The following is a 16954-nucleotide window of genomic DNA, read 5'->3' on the forward strand; positions in this document are numbered from 1 at the left end:
TAAACAGGAGAGGTTAAAAAAAAAAAACAACATAAAGTCCATTGAAACTGGAGCAGAAGCAGGAGTTTGAGCAAAGGGATATATTAGGAATTTATTTTAGATATAGAGAAACAAGGACTAAGGTTGAGCAAGGGTGTTATGCCATCTACACACCCACATATATGTGTGTGTGTGTGTGTATTCTTCTGGGTTTGAGTTGAAAGAATTCTCGAGAAGAAAGACAATGGAAGCAATCCAGGCATCACAGGTTATGATGAATATTCAGAAAGAATGATGGGGTTTGGGTCAGGGAGTTGGATATTTGAGAAGAGTTTGGCCAGGGATGTAATTAGGAATGTACTGTGAACAGGGACCAGGTGTGCACACTTGTGGTTTTACTTACTTGGGAGCCAGAAACAGGGAATTAGAAGGTAAACCTAGGTTAGCAGCTTAAGATCGTGTCTCCAACTAAAAAGTGAGGCCTGCCTTACCATAAATGAGGCTTTAGGCTCAAGCCTCAAGACAGCAAACATAAATATTGTTAGAATGTATTGAAAATAAACAGAAAGGACACGTTGCGAAAGCAGAACTGACGCTTTCCTGGGAGCTGATACTGTGTAAACGAACGATGAGGAATAACTCCAGAATTTTCCCTTTCACATGAGCACGAGCTATAACGGACGATTGGTCCAGATGACTGACGTAGTGAACAGAACGTGACTCTGACAGCAAGCAGCCTATGGGTTATATTAAAATTCACGCCTTTCTGTAAAACTAGGAAGGAACTGAATGCAGCATAAGGGGAGAGGATGGAGATGCTTCCGGTTCTAGGACAGAGACAAAGGGTAGAGTATTGGAGGGATGTCAGTGAAAAACGGGGAAAACCAGACCAAAGACGGATGACTGAGCCTGACTTTGCAAAGGTCATTGCTGACTTTAGGACAGCAGCTTCTGTGTAATACTGGGCAAGAGAGCAACGTCAATGAATTCAACAGGACCCAAGAAGTAGGAAATAAATAGGCACAGAAAATCCATCTTCCTTCCATGCGGAGCAGGAGACTGATGGATTCTGTAGATTCGACATTCCCTACAACACTGGGACCAGTGGGTCGGCAGAGAGAGGAAGAGAAAAGGGATGGTGCCAGAGAAAGCATTTGTGGCTGAGACCACAGGGTGCCTCAGGCTGGAGGCTGGTGGGCCAGATTGCCAGCCCAGGAGGATATTCGCTTTCAGAGACAGGGATGCCATAGGAGGCAAGGTGGTACACCCCAGCCAGATGGGGGCAGTCTTGCAAATCTGTATAAAACAAAAGCCCATTTTTGTTAGAATTTTTTCCTCAGTGAAGATGGAAGTAATGTTCTTACATTGGCTAGAGGTGGAGTTCATGGAAACCAGGCAAGAGAACTGTGAAATAGATCCAGGAACAGTGGCAACAGATTGCTCAATGTGGTCATGGTTACATAATATTACTAACCAGGCCTGAATGGCACTCTCTGCTTTCCATTCCCTACTTAGCTTCTTCTTCCTTCTTTTTAAAAAAGATTTATTTGTTTAGGCCTACGAAAGCTGTCTTCATGCATACCAGAAGAGGGCATCATATCACATTATAGAGGGTTGTAAGCCCCTATGTGGGTACTGGGAATTGAACCCAGAACCTCTGAAAGAGCAAGCAGTGCTCTTAACCGCTGAGCCACCTATTACCAGCCTTGCCCCATGCTTAGCTTCTTACAAACCAGTTAGGAATAAACAAAGTACATTTAGGCAGTTCAGTTGTTTTATTTCTTCTCTAGCTGGGAGTAAAGGGGCATGAGAATGAGATACCAGAGCACTCACGGTAAGGAACCACAGACCGAGCTGGTCAACTAGAGAAACTGCAACCCCAGGGAACAGTGGTAATATTTTTCCAAGGTCAGCGGTTTGGAATCCATCTTGAAGTTATTCAAGAAAGGTCGGAGTAAAGTGTTTAAGGGACTGACCTGAAAGAGACCTGGTGATTAGAGAGTGGGTGTTTGACAGGGGCGCCTCGGAGCTTGTAGGATGAGTGACGTATAGTCACGGGTGGGGCTGCCTGATGTTCGGATGGACACATGGTTTTGAGACACGGTCAAGGTGGAGCAGAGTTCATGGGCTGAGGAGAGGAGAAGGGGCACAAATGCCGGCTGCCTGAGATGAGCATCCAAGGCAATCAGAGGAGAGTGGAGCAGAACCTGACACAGCTGTACAAAAGTGCACCTGCTGAGCCTCACGCCCAGGCTGTGCTGGTTTGGAGACTGGCGGGCAGCAGAGGGGCTTTCAGAAGTGCTGTGGTTTAGGGAGGACTCAGGGTGGGCAGAAGCAGGTATCAGGTCTAGCGGGATAATGGAAACCATGAGGATGAGGAGGGCATGAGAGCTGGGGCAATGGAGGGAATATCCTGAGCAGTGTAGTCACAGACAGGGGAGAAAGAGGTATGAAGGGTTGGGTGACATCGACCACAGGAAATCCGAACTAAAGGCAGAGTAGCAAAAATCGATGTTTTTGTCGCATTTTGGCAGTTAACAATGTGTTTAGAATTAGGCAATTAGAAAAGAAGCAAGTTCACTTAGGCTCCTGATAAGGAACCATGTGGGGAGAGCCAAGAACCAGGGGCCCCATCTTACAAACATAAGTTGTCACAATAAGTAGTTTAGGGTCTCCAGAACTAACTCATTTCCAAGGTGAAAATCAGTCTTGTCCTGAGAAAAAGGCATTGAACGTTAAACACATAATCACCTTTCCGTTACCCCACCTCCCAACATGGCCGTAGCGACAACCACTTGGTCCATAGCCCTTGACAGTCGCCCTGATGTGATACATAGTAAATCTTTAGAGTCATGAAGAGGCAGGGAAGGGCTGTTCTGAGAAGACAGGCTCCCAGGCTGCACGGCATGCTCAAAGTTTCCTCTACTGTTAAGAAATGGATTCACTTGGCATGGAGCCCATGTGTCTCAACGTTTAATCATTCCCCAGTCTCCCAGTCCCTTACTCTCTAAGAAAAGTGACCTTCACTGCATGGGCTGGTCTCACCTGGCCTCAGGTCTGGAGTCACATGGTTTATTAAAGAGTATGTGCACTTTGCTGTGCACTTCTGCCACCTCGCTGTGCACTTCTGCCACCTCGCTGTGCATACTGCCACTTCGCTGTGCATTTCTGTCACCTCGCTGTGCACTTCTGCCACCTCGCTGTGCACTTCTGTCACCTCACTGTGCACTTCTGCCACCTCGCTGTGCACTTCTGCCACCTCACTGTGCGCTTCTGCCACCTCGCTGTGTGCTTCTGCCACCTCGCTGTGCACTTATGTCACCTCACTGTGTGCTTCTGCCACCTTGCTGTGCACTTCTGCCACCTCGCTGTGCACTTCTGCCACCTTGCTGTGCACTTCTGCCACCTCGCTGTGTGCTTCTGCCACCTCGTTGTGCACTTCTGTCACCTCGCTGTTCACTTCTGCCCCAGAGGTGCTTTAGAAAGGAGGCTTCGGCCAGCTCTGCTTTCTGTTTAGGTTTGCTGCCCAGGGAACTGTGAATTTTCCAAAACAGCACGAGGCCTTTAACCTGGGCAGCTCAAACCCTTAACTCATTCTCCACCTGTGCAATCAAGAGGACTAGGAAGGGAACCCTGCAATGGGCCTTGGGAATCCAGACCTCTTTAACTAAGGACCATTATAGCCTGGTGGTAGTGACACACACCTTAAATCCCAGCAGTAGGGAGTGGGGGCAGAGGCAGGAGGATCTCTGTGAGTTTCAGGCTAGCCTGGTCTACAAAATGAGTTCCAGGACAGCCAGAGCTGTTACAAAGAAAAGCCCTATCTTGAAAAACAAACAAAAAACAAAACAAAAAACAAGGCAACATAATTCCATTATTCCATCTTGCCTACTTTCTTTGGATAACTACCAAAGCCACTCAGGTCCTGAGACTGTTTCTGGATCTCACGGTGTGTGGTAGAGTTGATGCCCAGTGCAGGTTGGCAGCATAGCCAGGGGTGTAATTTTGTCACACTGAAAAGGATGCCTAACATCTGCCCTTAAGACACCTTTACACCTGCTGGGCTTTGGGCAGAAAAGCTTTCCAGGAACTCTAATCCTTCCTGGCGATTTTCCACTTATCTTCCAGGACCTCCAAAAATATCTTGGTCCCATGGTGTCTTTCCGGGGATTCAGCCTTGTTTACTTTCATGGTACGGGGTCCAAGGTTTTCAGCAGCAGCATAATACCCCAGGGCATACAGACTTCAACCCACTGGACGTATCCAGTGCTTCACTATTTTTTACTGGATATCTTTAACACCCAGCACCACCCTCTATGGCAGAAAGAGATGATAAAGCACAGCTGCAGGTGTTGCCCCTTCGATCTCATGTTTAGTTCTGAGACCCCACTGCCATCATCTCGGAGCAGAAAAAGACAGGTGACTTTGCTGCCACTTTCAGCTGTCAACCTCAGGCCAAGATGGAAGACATGAGATTTGAGTTCCTCAGACTGGGGCGTCCTTTGCTGGTGTATGTGGTGTGTGTTGAGTCCCTAGGACTGGGCGTCCTTTGCTGGTGTATGTGGTGTGTGTTGAGTCCCTAGGACTGGGGCGTCCTTTGCTGGTGTATGTGGTGTGTGTTGATGGCTGCCTGTGTTGTCAAGCCAGATCCCTGCTTTAGTCTCTAGACAGAACAATGTGAAGTTGGGTGCTACCACTTGCTAAGTGAGCGATAGCTTTGCAATGTGTTGCTCTAACCACATCAGCGATCCAGCTGTCTCCCCACAATAACAGGACAAGGGAGGCACAATTGTATTTCCTACTTCTGAAAAATATCAAACGCTTTCTTACCAATGATGTCTCAAAGGTTCTACAAAGGTTCTCTAGCTATGAGTTGCAGGATCAGGGCTTGAAACTAGTTTCAGATCACAAAACTCAATTTCCCCTTTCCAGATGCTCACAACAGGTGCCATGAAACGTGTAGCCGACATTACAGTCTTCAACACCACCTTGAATTACAAAGGCCACACTTTCCCTTCTGGGAACAATGTAAATTAGTAAATAAACAGATATGAGTGGCTTCATGTAAGCCAAGTTAGAATTTTTAACATGTAATAGCAACGTTCCAATTGCATAGACAATTCTATTTATAGAGTTCCAAAGCACAACACATGATTTGATCAGTGAAGTGAATGGCATAGGTTCAACATCTGGAAGCAAATCCTGTCTCTTGAGCTTGTAATTTAGGATCATTTTAGTTGCAAGACCATTTGAAGTCTGTAAATGTAGGATGGAGCAAACATACTTTAAAATATTATTCAATGTGCATGGGTGTTTTATCTGCATGTTTCCATGCGCATCACATACGTGCAGTTCCCAAGGAACCCAGAGAAGGGTGTTCTCAGAATCTGGAGTTACCAAAGGTTCTGAGTCACCATGTGGGTGCTGGGAACTGAACCCCAGTCTTCTACAAGAGCAGCAAGACCTCTTAACTGCTCAGTCATCTCTCCAGTCCCCACAAGCAATTTATTTATACTATCCAACTGTTAATTCCAAAGTTACTAATTTCTAATTCATTCTTGTACCAGGTTATAGCAAATGTCCTCTCAACTTTTGGTTGAAACACAGGTGGCCATACTGCTCATGGTATCCATGGCCACTGTTACTGCGATCAGTTAGCAAAGGATCCCTCAGAAATCAAATGTTGAATGATAGGAGGGCTACTTTATTTTCATTAAAAAGTTTTTAACTTCGTGTTGGACTTCCATTTAGTATAAATTGAGGAAGGTGAGAAGTTAAAGGCCGAGAAGATATTACCATAGTTCCTTAAGACAGTTTACTTACCAACTGAGCCATCCGGGGCTCTACACGGCCTGCGCTGAGTGGCGCGTTACATGGGCCTTTTGCTCACAACAATGGCAGTACTTTGTACGCGTTATTTCCAACTCACAGATGGCAACACCAGCTGAGAAGCGTTTGGTGACTTGCCCTTCCTGGCATCTTGCCTAAGGGAGGTTGAGAAGCCGTTTTATTTGTTTGTTTATTTTGTTTTGTTTTGTTTTTTGCTTGTTTTTTTTTTTTTTCTGGACTCTCGATTTCCTGATGTTTTCTCTCTAGCATTTTGGCTCCTAAAATGATTCTTATACCGTGTGGAAAGAAAAGTAAAAAAGAGCTATACAAAAATTAGACACAAAATTACAACTTTTTTTCTGCTTTGAGATTCTAGGGTACTTCATAGAGAACCACGACTGAACCATAGCATCACTTTTAGTCTCTGGATGAAGCAGTGTAAGAGTAGAGATGACCGCCCTGGAATAGCTTCCAGAGGGTGAAGTGGATTCCAGATAAGAGGGGAAGAAGACTCTAACAAGATTGAAGTAGAGGATTCCTGAGAACATAGAACCATGCACTTCATTTGTGTCTGGTGAGTTTTACACTGAGGTAGAAGTGAAAATGACATTCTGAACTGGATAGCCTTGCCTTGCCTTGGCAATAAAATTGCATCTCACCTCCTCAGTCCAACTAAGGCAGAATATTTAAGCACATTCTGTTACTGTTGTAATACCGTGTAGTCGCTAAAAGCTCCTGCAAGTGACCCCATGAGATAGAAGGTTGTTGGCCAAATTTAGTTGTGAGTTTATATATGAGCTTTCGATAGCTTGGGCCAAGAAGGAATGGTTAATTGGATTTATTCTTAGTTTACCATTTAGATTTGTTTACATCGGTTTAAGCCTTGAGATTTAGTTCAGGTTTTTCTTTAACTAAGCTTGATAAGTAATTTGAAGTTTGCTTTCTGAAATGTGAGCATTTAGAAGCATAAGCCACCTTTTTGACAGTCTGCTTCTTTTCCCAACTCCCTCTTTGTCTAAATTAACAGAAGTAACAGTGTTTTGGCTTGTCAAATATGGAATGTGCCACCCAGAAGGAAAGCAAACAAGACCATACCAACAGTATACAGGTATTGACTGGCAGGTGTTGTTATAGAAATTCACAGGAGATAAGCCTGACCTATTGGTCAAATCCTACACTAGTGAAAATCATCACATGCCTTTAGCCAAGGCAAACTAGGGTCAGAGGATGGTTTTGCAAGGCATCCTGGAAAGAATGGAGGCAGCAGAGTGGAGATGCCAGACAGGCACGGGAGAGCAGCTTGTTTCCGTCCAATTAGGTCTGCTGAGAAGAAGAGCACAGACCTAGGGCAGCAGGAAAGCCAATCGAAGAACAGAACAAGGTGGAGTTGGACAACTCAGCTAACATTTATGGAGTCCTCCCTGTCCACCAGTCATAGGGTCAGCCTGTGACTAAACCACAGAGCACGACATTTGAGAAATGGTTTTTTATTATTCCAACGCTACAGAGTGAGTAAATTATGCATGGAAGATTCAGCAATGGCTGGCAAACTGCCAACATGTTGAACCCAGACCGTTTGCTAGCCTGGCCTTGGTGTTTTACTCATTGTGTAGCTCACTGAATGTGCTTGGGGCTTTTTGGAACTTTGATGCAAGCTGGAGAGAGATTCCAAAGCATAGCAGGAGGGTTCTGAGCTGGAATTTGCTTAACCCGACTCTGAATTTCTTAAGGGACACCTGGATGAACCACTCTTCTTGTGGATGTAGGAAAGCAAAAGGCAAAAGATAGAAGACAAGAACAGTTCTTGCTACAGAAATACTGGTTGAATCCAAATGACCACAGGAACTTGTTAAGTGGGGAGATTAATAAAAGCTGGAGTGATAAAGTGATGTCACCCAATAAAATGTATAAAGTGATAAAATGTATTCCCTGAAGTACACAAACATGGCATTTCCAAATAACGTAAATTCCACACACCTAAACAGTATGTGAGTATGCGTCTTATAGTCATGCCCCTTGTGACATTTAATTTTAATGTGTGGTTCCCACCCTATCACTAAGTTTCCTTTGCTTGCCTTACCAAAATGCAAAAAAAAAAAAAAGTTTAAAACAGTAGCCTCAAAGAGCTCTGGATTTTTCTTGAAAGTTAATATTGCTAATAGTCACATATTTGTCCAAGGTGCACCTTTACACTTTAATATTTAAAATTATTAATAACAAGAATGTCTTCATTAGGGAAAATGGTATTGTAAACTTAGAAAAATACAGTTTTTTTCCCATTATTCCCCTGGTCCTCCTGGTCCCCTTTCCAGTTGCAAGGAGAGGGCCTGCTTGTTTGTCCCAGCCACCCAGCTAGCTTAGCCCGGAAATAATCACATAGAAATTGTATTAATTAAATTACTGCTAGGCCCATTAGTTCCAGTCTCTTATTGGCTGTCACATCTTGATTTAACCCATTTCTGTTAATCTGTATATTGCCACGTGGCAGTGGCTTACTGGGAAAGATTCAGCATGTCTGTCTCTGGCGGCTCCATGGCGTTCCTCTCTCTGACTCTGCCTCCTTTCTCCCAGCATGCCATTTAGTCCCCTCACCACCACCTACCTAAGTTCTGCCCAATAACAGGCCCAAAGCAGTTTCTTTATTAGCCAGTGAAAGCAACACAAAGACAGAAGGACCTCCTACAACACTTTCCTTATCATCTTGCTGGAGACTCCTTTGCCAGCTGTGGTGCAGAGAAAAGCACAAACAACAGCCGGAGTGTGAGAGCGATGTCACAAAATGACATGCTTCTAGTAGTCTGATCAAGATAGGCACACACAGATAGATCATCCATGTACTGGCAGGTTTGAAGAGGGGGATGGAATCCTGTGGGTGTAATGGTGACTGTGCAACAGTTCTCAGCTTTCTAAGGGTGTGAAGAAATCCCCCAGCAGCCGGCAAGACTTATGGTTATGCAGGGTTACTTCATAAGGACAAGACATGCACAACAGATGAAAGCAGTTCCTTACCATTCCTTCCCCGTAGGGTGCATGAGAGCTTCCTATCTGTGCTCTCTCAGCTCTGCTGGAGGGGGACTTCCCAACAGAGCTTCCATGCCCTTGTGCCAGATCAGCACACAAATGAAACAGCAGTGCTATAGTGTGTGTGTATGCGTGTGTGTGTGTGTGTGTGTGTGTGAAGTTTGAGCATCCATGTAGTTAAAGGCCAGAGGAGAGTGTCAGGGGATTCCTCCATTATATTCTGCCCTATCACTGAGGCAGCATCTCTCAGGGAAACTGGAGCTTGCTGCTTTTTGGGTAGGCTGGTGCTGCATAGCAATGAAACTCAGTCCTGGGGGGAGTCTCACTAAGACTCAGGGAGTAAATAATTCACAAGTTTCAGGATGTCCCGAGAACTCGGGTTCATAAGGCCCCTCTAGTTCCAAGATTGTACAACAGTACGGACTGCTGAGAAGAGAGACCCTCCAACCCATTGAGCTGCTCGCGTGCTGGGCAGGGAGCTCCAGGGATGCATGACAGGAGCTGTCAATCATGATGTGTCTTTCATGAGCTGTTTGTCAGCCCAGGGTGGGCTTCTCAGTGGTGGAGCATTTGAGTTGTCCGTGCTCCTGTGATTGATCCCTCAAAGAAACCCCATAAGTAACCCCAGTTAGTTACCTGGCTCACCAAGCTGCATTTTGGTAGAATTATTACTTTGGTCTGGTGTCATTTTTCTACGTGGACTTTCGTGATATGTCTCCCCCCAAAAAAGGCTCCCACAACAGGTTTGGTGTCTAGCAAGCTCTACCTTCCTCTACTCCCAGTTCTGGAGTTACACAAGTGTGGGAGGCTACATCTGAATCTTTATGTGGTTGTTGTATATCAGAATTCAGGTCTTCGTGCTTACACGGCGAAACCTCATACTCACTGATCACCACCCACCTTGACCCGCCAGGCCACACTAAAGAATTTAAAGAACCACTGACAGGTACCTGGTGATTGTACTATATTTTATAAAACTTTTTTACATCTCTCTTTTTGGTCATGGCAAGGTCTATTGGCACAAACAGCACAGCCACAAAGTGTTCTTTGACTTTAATAACTCATCTTATATATATTTATATATTTATATTTCCTCTTATCTCCATTTCCTCAGCAAAAAGGGAAATAAAAATATTGATCTATAAAATAAGCAGATGATAACGCGATGCCAAAAATAGCTTATGTTAAGTGCAAGGGGTGAAGCTTGAATGCAAGCTAAATCGCAGCAACATTGATTCAGCATTTAAATACGGGACTTGCAATAAAATAATCATTGAGATATGCTTCTTACTATTAATTGACATTTTAGAAACTACTTTCTATACACATATCCAGTTGTAACACTTGACAGTAGCATTATGGAGCGTGATAGAACTTTGGTACACACTGTAGATACGGAGAGTGATGTCTGTAAATGAGATTTCCTCACCAGATGAAGCTCTACACAGACCAACCACCTGAACCCACACTGTTCCCCCATACTGTTTGCCCCCAAATTCCCAGAGTCCTGCCTGGAGTGGTCCAGGACAGCAGAGAAAGGCTCACTGGATCCATATTGTGTTTCCTCTCTCGCTTCTCCTGGGTTCCACCGTCAGGTCTCCAAACGTGGAGAAGAACTGCTCCATTTCCTTCTGGAGCATGTCATTCCGTTTCTCTGCATCCTCTTTGGCTCGCTCGGCGTTTCTCATCTTGATCTCTATCATGGTGAACTTCTTCCTTTCTTGATCCAGTTCATCGTGGAGACTCAGCATTTCTGTTTCCAAAGTCAGGTTCCGCTGTTCTAAGCTGTAGAGCATGGGAAGGGGGAAATGAGAGACAAGTGAATTCTCTATCTCTGGAAGGTGAGCGTGAACGAGATCTGTTTTCTAAACTGTTTACAGCATTTACAAAATCAAAATGATCCCTGTCAAAGCATCAAAGCCATGTCTAATAAGGTTTTCTTGGTGCTATTGATTTACTATTTGTTACTGTGATTTATTACCAACATCTTAAGTCTCTAGGACATCTCTGGGAAGGGTTTGATTGTCACTTCATGGTGAATGAGTTGGGTCAGCCAGACAAGCTGGAGACTCAAGCACATAGCACAGAAGGGGCAGAGGCAGGGGCAGCCTCCTTCACACTGCTGCAAGTTGGCTTTACTAAACGGATGGGGAAGTATGATAAAAGTGGAAAGGAAGGAAGATAACCACCCAACTTTCTAGGGAAAATGTCTCAGCAATGATCATCATCAGGCTACATCTCCTGATGAGAATTGAGTTTTCAAGAGGATGTGGTCCTGCTATATGAAAGGACCAATAGTAATCCACATCGTAGCCAGGCATGGTGACGCATACCTTTAATCACAGCACTTGGGAGGTCCAGGCAGGCGATCTCTGTGAGTTTGAGGCCAGCCTGCTCTACAAGTCAAGTTCTAAGCACCTAGGGCCACTACACAGAGAAACCCTGTCTCAAAAAACAAAATCAAACAATCAGCCAAACCAAACGAAACCGTTGGCCGGAAGGTAGCGTTGGCTGGAGCTGAAACAACATCCGACTCTCTGCTTTCTAGTCTCAGGGCTGTCCACTGAGCTCTTAGCCCTGATGTCAGCTGTTCTTCTACACTGCTACTCTCTTACAGGACGTAGATACTGTGTATCTTTGTAACTGTCCTTTCAATAAGTAAGGAATTTAAAGTAGTTTCTTTACTAGAGACTATTTCTCTTGTGTTTGCGTATTTATGATTTTAGGAGTACTGGAACTTGGTTCTTGATGGCTTTCTCTGCTAACAGCTGACTTGCACATTTCTCCTTTTCTGAGCTAAAGGATCATGGGGTTCACTCAAGTTTGTCAGACCAGTAGAACCTAAAAAAAATTACCTTAATAGTAATTTAAAAGATGAAATTTCAATTATTTTTCTGTTTTGAAAAAGACAAGCCTAATGTAATCTGTACATTTGGTCAGATAAGCAGAGAGTTAAATCGAACATGAAGCTAGCATCCCTTTATGAGTAATTTGAATCCAAAACCAAAACCAAAACAAAACAAAACCCTTTTAGTGTGCAATAGCTAGGAAGACTATTTGCAACACACAATTAAATTTTCACTTAAGAGGCTGGAAGCTTGCTGGCTGTCACACAGGATCGCCATACAATGCAACCTCTCTCTATAGTCTCTAACATTATTTTTAAACTAAATATGTTAGAAAAAGCTGAAACTTAAATACCAAGTGAAATAACCCATGCAGAAAATGTATTAACATGCTCGTATGTCAGAGGCTTTTATGTAAAACATCCAGAAACCAAAGGACTAAGCAGAAAATAATAAAATAATAAGGAATTCCCTTCACACAAACACATAAAAGTGCTGGATAATTTTAAAAACATTTTATGAGTGCTTTGCCAAGGTTAAAGTTAAAATAGTAGTATTTTCAGATATTGGGGCCCAGGAATAAATGCAACATAGGATAGTAAGTAGCACAATAGTGTTACTCTAGACTGAAGCCTGAGAGGAGAGACCCTTCTTCAGCTGGTGAGAGATGGGGACTCTGAGGAAGTCAGGACCGCGAGGGGTGCGTTCACCCACTGATACAAGGAGACTGGTCTGGTGGAAGCTCACCAGGGCCAGCTGGACTGGGACTGAACAAGCATGTGATCGGGCTGGATTCTCTGAATGGGGCTGACATGGGGGCTGACTGGGAGGCCATTGACAATGGCGCTGGGTCTTGTTTCATCTGCATGTGCTGGCTTTCTGGGATCCTGGTCTGTTTGGATGCTCACCTTCCTGGACCTGGAGAGGGGGGAGGAACTTGGACTTCCAGCGGGGCAGGAGGCCCTGACTGCTTTTGGGACTGGAGAGGGAGGAGGAGAGGGAGTGCGGGGAATGGGAGGGTGTTGGGAGGAGGGGAAGAAGTGGAAATTTTTTATAAATAAATGAATAAATAAATAATAATAATAAATCAGCCTGACATAAAAAAAAAGAAAAGCCAAAAAGTGCTAGTAGATTCAGCTGAGATCTTGAATCATGAGTTTTCTTTGCAAGTTAGGGAATAAAAACAAAATCTACTCAAGAATTTCTATGGGTGTCAGACTTGGATCATTAAAAAAGAGAATTGCATTACTAGAAAATTGACTTGAGAAACTCAGAGTATCACATGAGCTAAAAATTAGGAAAAATTATACAGGAAGCAAAAGTTAAGATAGATGAGTGGAGGGGGAAGTAGATTAAGAATGACCAATATACCTTAGTAAAGTTACGAAGAGGGGAAACAGAAGATGAGGAGATAAGGCCGACACGGAGGGAAATGGTGAAATAGGCCATTGGTGAAAAAGAGATGTGGTGTTAGATCAACAATCAAGCATGTATTTTGTAAATGAAGAAATGGAAACAGTACATGGTAAGTCTACAAGGAAGGAAACCTTCCCACAGTAGTGTCAGGAAGGTGGACCTCAGGGGAAGCCCTAAATATAAAATTGACATTTATTGCACGATCTTGGATTGATTAGCACAGACATGAATGATTCTGAACATCTTTTGAGCATCACACTATCCAATACAAAACATAGACTCATAAGAATAAATGGACAAGCCCCAAATAATGTTATGAGACTTTAAGATATCTTTTTCAAAATTTCTACCTGTGAAGGAGAAAAATCAGAGAGCTACAGATTTAAGTAGTCTGATTCACAGCTACATGCTACTGTTTGTTATACAGTTATAAATTACAGTTAAATACAATATCTCAAACTAATAAGAGAATAGATTAATCAAGATAAGGAACTGATATAATATAAATGGATTTCTTTGAGTACAATTCAGTATTTTCTATGAACATAAAGTTGGAAACCGAGGAGGGGATGGAGAGGAAAGAACAGTAAACTCACACTCACGTGTTTGAAGCTGAAAACAATATATCTCATCGGTAGACAAAGGGAAACATTCCATCAACCATTCTGCCGTCTCTCCCTCTCTAACCATCCATAGTAACAATGAGATGGAGTTAAGAGAATTTGAAGAAAGTGTGTAATTCTTCACAGCAATGGCAGGAAAGTAATGAGAGTGCTAATCCTTGCACACCTCTTGTGCTGGGTGTGCAAGAGCCTTCCCTGACCTCTCCCTTGGCTTGGCAGCGGGAGAGAAAGCTTAGAGGCATGGGTCACTGAAATGACACGCTCTTTAAAAGTTCTGCTGTTTGTCAAGCTATCTGAGAATCATTACAGATCTCACGGCACACATCTATTCCGGTCCTAGGAATGAAGATTCCTCAGAAGACGGCAATCTTCTTAAATACCACCTGGTATTATAGCTCCATGGAGAAAAATACAAAGGCTCATTTTCTTTCAATGAAATTCACAGAAAGACTTTGGCAAGGGAAGTAATTTTCCGGACTCCTAAGCAGTATTTTAATTTATATTTAATTATCCGTAGCTTATGAAAGTATGCTATTTTTTGTTTTGCAATTAATCATTAGATGGGAAATTCATTAAAATATGTTAAAGACAACTGTGTATATCATCCATTTATCTATCATCTCTGTTCTGAAGATATATACATATATCACATCATATAACTTCATAACTAAGTGTGGGGTTTGGAGCTATCAAGGCAGTTGATGGAGTCAGATTATTAACGACCCCCGGCAAGCTATTCATGAAGAGGTTCTCCAATAAACATGACTCGAACCTGGGTGAGCCTTGCCTTGTGGTGCCCTGAACCTCAGCACTGCTTCTCCTTACCCCATAATTCAGCATTTGTTGCTATAAGTGCGCTAAAGGAGCACAAGTTTAAACTACTTATAATTCCGTGACCGTGGCAGGGTTGAGTGATCTCTGGTCTCTAGCGTAAGGGTTTGTCTGTGAGTTATGCGATCCAGTCTAGATGGAGCGCTGACTCTCAAGAGCACAGTGGACACAGAACACAGCTACTGGCCCTTAATTCACCCAGGCTGCTTCCCCGAGGAATCTGCGAAGCAAACCATGTATCCGGGTCATAAGCAGGGAGCATAAGTTGCTGTGAAATAGATTTTAACATAACCATGCTCTCATAATCATGTAGCTTGCACCTCGCTCGGACCACATTTCCCCAAGCTACTCGATATAACGTGTCTGTTCTGGGTCTCCACACATTCCAGTGTCCGAGAAGGGACTGGAAAATGAGCCCTGCACATTTTGGTCACCTTGGACCAGTCGTCTGTCCGAGCTCATCAGATGTTTCCAAAGTCTGAGATGGCTGGGAGCTAAAAATACTCTCTCAGAAGTAAATGGTCGAGAAACGAAAATAAAACTTGTCTTTGCTTTTGAAATTTCATCCTAACACTTTACCCAGCTTCTGGTTTTACTCTGTTTCTTTGCTTATCTTACCAGTGAAAACAGCAGGCTGTTGTCTGTCCTCAGGGCCCTCTACGACAGACAGGGATACTCATTAATCAGTGAAGAGGACCTTATTTTATCCCAGAAACAAGGCCCAGTGACCTCTTATGTGCTTTTGTTCTGGGGTAGATGCTACCTAACTTCCACAACGTTCCATAGCTAGCAAATGATAAATGGTTGGCCTGAGTCAGATCTCCCGGGTGGAGCATGCTTGCTTCCGGACGACTCAGCGCCACCGTGGGAAGCTGTCGCCGTGGTAATGCTAATGATTTCTGAGTTTTCTCACCTTTTTATCCTGGACTCATATTCGATCTTCTGCTTGGTCATCTCCTGTTTCAGGCTGGACACTAAGCTGTGAAGTGCACTGTGGTTGCTGGTGCTGTTGCCGACAAAGGTCTCACTGTTGTCACTGCTGCTGGTGGCGCGGCTACTTCGACCACCCACACTCCTGCGGTCACTTTTGTTCTCGTAGTCCCCAGGGTGGGCAAGGTTATCCTGCGGGGGTCCATCTAAAACAGGGTCCTCAAAGTTCCCACCATAAAAGTCTTGCTCCGGGCAAGTGGTGGTGGAGGAGCGGCAGGAGTTGGAGTTCTCGGGGAGGGAGATCTCACACGAGGAGGTGGACCACGTGGCACTGCCCACGCTCTGCTTGTCGTCGAGGTTCATCAAGGAGAACTGCTGATGGACGTTGTCGTAGGTGGAGAGCCTGTTGTGCTGGCCTGACTCCGCAGTCTGCTCCTTCTGCTTGTTGTCACGCAGGGTCACGTAGCCGTTGGGCAACCAACTCATGCTGCGACCATTCAAGGGGTTCCCTACGGGGTCTGTGTTCAAAACGCCCAGGCGGACCGTTCCATTCTGGACACTGTGAGTGCCCATTTTGGTACCAGAGCTCTTCAGGGAAGAGGTCCTTCTGGCTTGTAAACTCCCATTAGGGGTGGTTTGGATTTTCTCGACACCTTCTGCGTTACTGCTGCTGAACGACCCGTTGGTGACTATCCCGCTACCCTTATTGAAGGCCGGGTTCTTTTTGACCGTGAGAGGAGGGCTCCTGGAGCTATCCAGCTTGTGAATGCTGTTCCTTGGGCTGTTGGTTTTGCTGCCTGATAGAGCTGTAGGGGATCCATTGTCCACGTTGCTTCTCTTGGGGGACTCAGATTTGTCCCAAGAGCACCGTCTGCCAGGGCTCTCCTTGGTGTTGTTATTTTCCTTGTTCTGCAACTGACCCATAGTGGCTTTCTTCTGACCGTCATTGTTGTTGCTGCTCAGTCCATCTTGAGGCTCTGTGTCCTTGGGGAAGAGACGGTCATGTTTACTAATCATCACTGACATTAACTGCTGGACCACCACGGTGCCTGCAATTACAGAGAAAACAAAATAAAGTGAGTGAGGTGGTTTTGATGTGTGTCCATTTTGAATTGGACTCTTGAGGAAAGATATTTAGAAGAAATTTACTACGACTATTACCCATAAGAACTTATACTCGTGATTATATATTAGCGATACAAGCTAGTTTCTTGAGCATCTAGTCTGTGCCATAAACTGTAAAAACATGAATATATGTATGTATGTGTGTATATATATGCATGTATATATATGTATACACACATATAATCACTTTTACATTATTTTAAAGATTAATTATCTTGACTAGGGTCACCGAACTAACAGAGGTCAGACTTCTGGCCTTGAAGTCAGTGTAATATGTTTTAGAGCCAGGCCTTTATTTTATATACAACACTTACTGCAAGTTCAATACCATTTCCAGTATTAGAAATGCTTTAG

The 16954-nt window shown here is 44.1% G+C and overlaps 1 protein-coding gene across 6 annotated transcripts in view; it reads right to left on the minus strand.

Annotated features, from left to right (window-relative positions):
• Positions 1-9776: 9776 nt before the first annotated feature.
• Arhgap24 (Rho GTPase activating protein 24) overlaps positions 9777-16954 on the minus strand; it is a 416575-nt gene continuing 409397 nt past the window's right edge. For all 6 annotated transcript variants that reach the window (XM_048427100.3, XM_048427139.3, XM_085691578.2 and 3 more), the window contains 2 exons: positions 15459-16524; positions 9777-10614 (listed from right to left, as the gene is read on the minus strand). In XM_048427100.3, coding sequence (XP_048283057.2) covers positions 10371-10614; positions 15459-16524 — 1310 coding nt within the window. In that variant the 3' untranslated portion in view covers positions 9777-10370. The remainder of the gene's footprint in view (positions 10615-15458; positions 16525-16954) is intronic.

Source organism: Myodes glareolus, chromosome 8, assembly GCF_982192425.1.
Source record: "Myodes glareolus chromosome 8, mMyoGla1.1, whole genome shotgun sequence".
NCBI lineage: Eukaryota > Metazoa > Chordata > Mammalia > Rodentia > Cricetidae > Myodes > Myodes glareolus.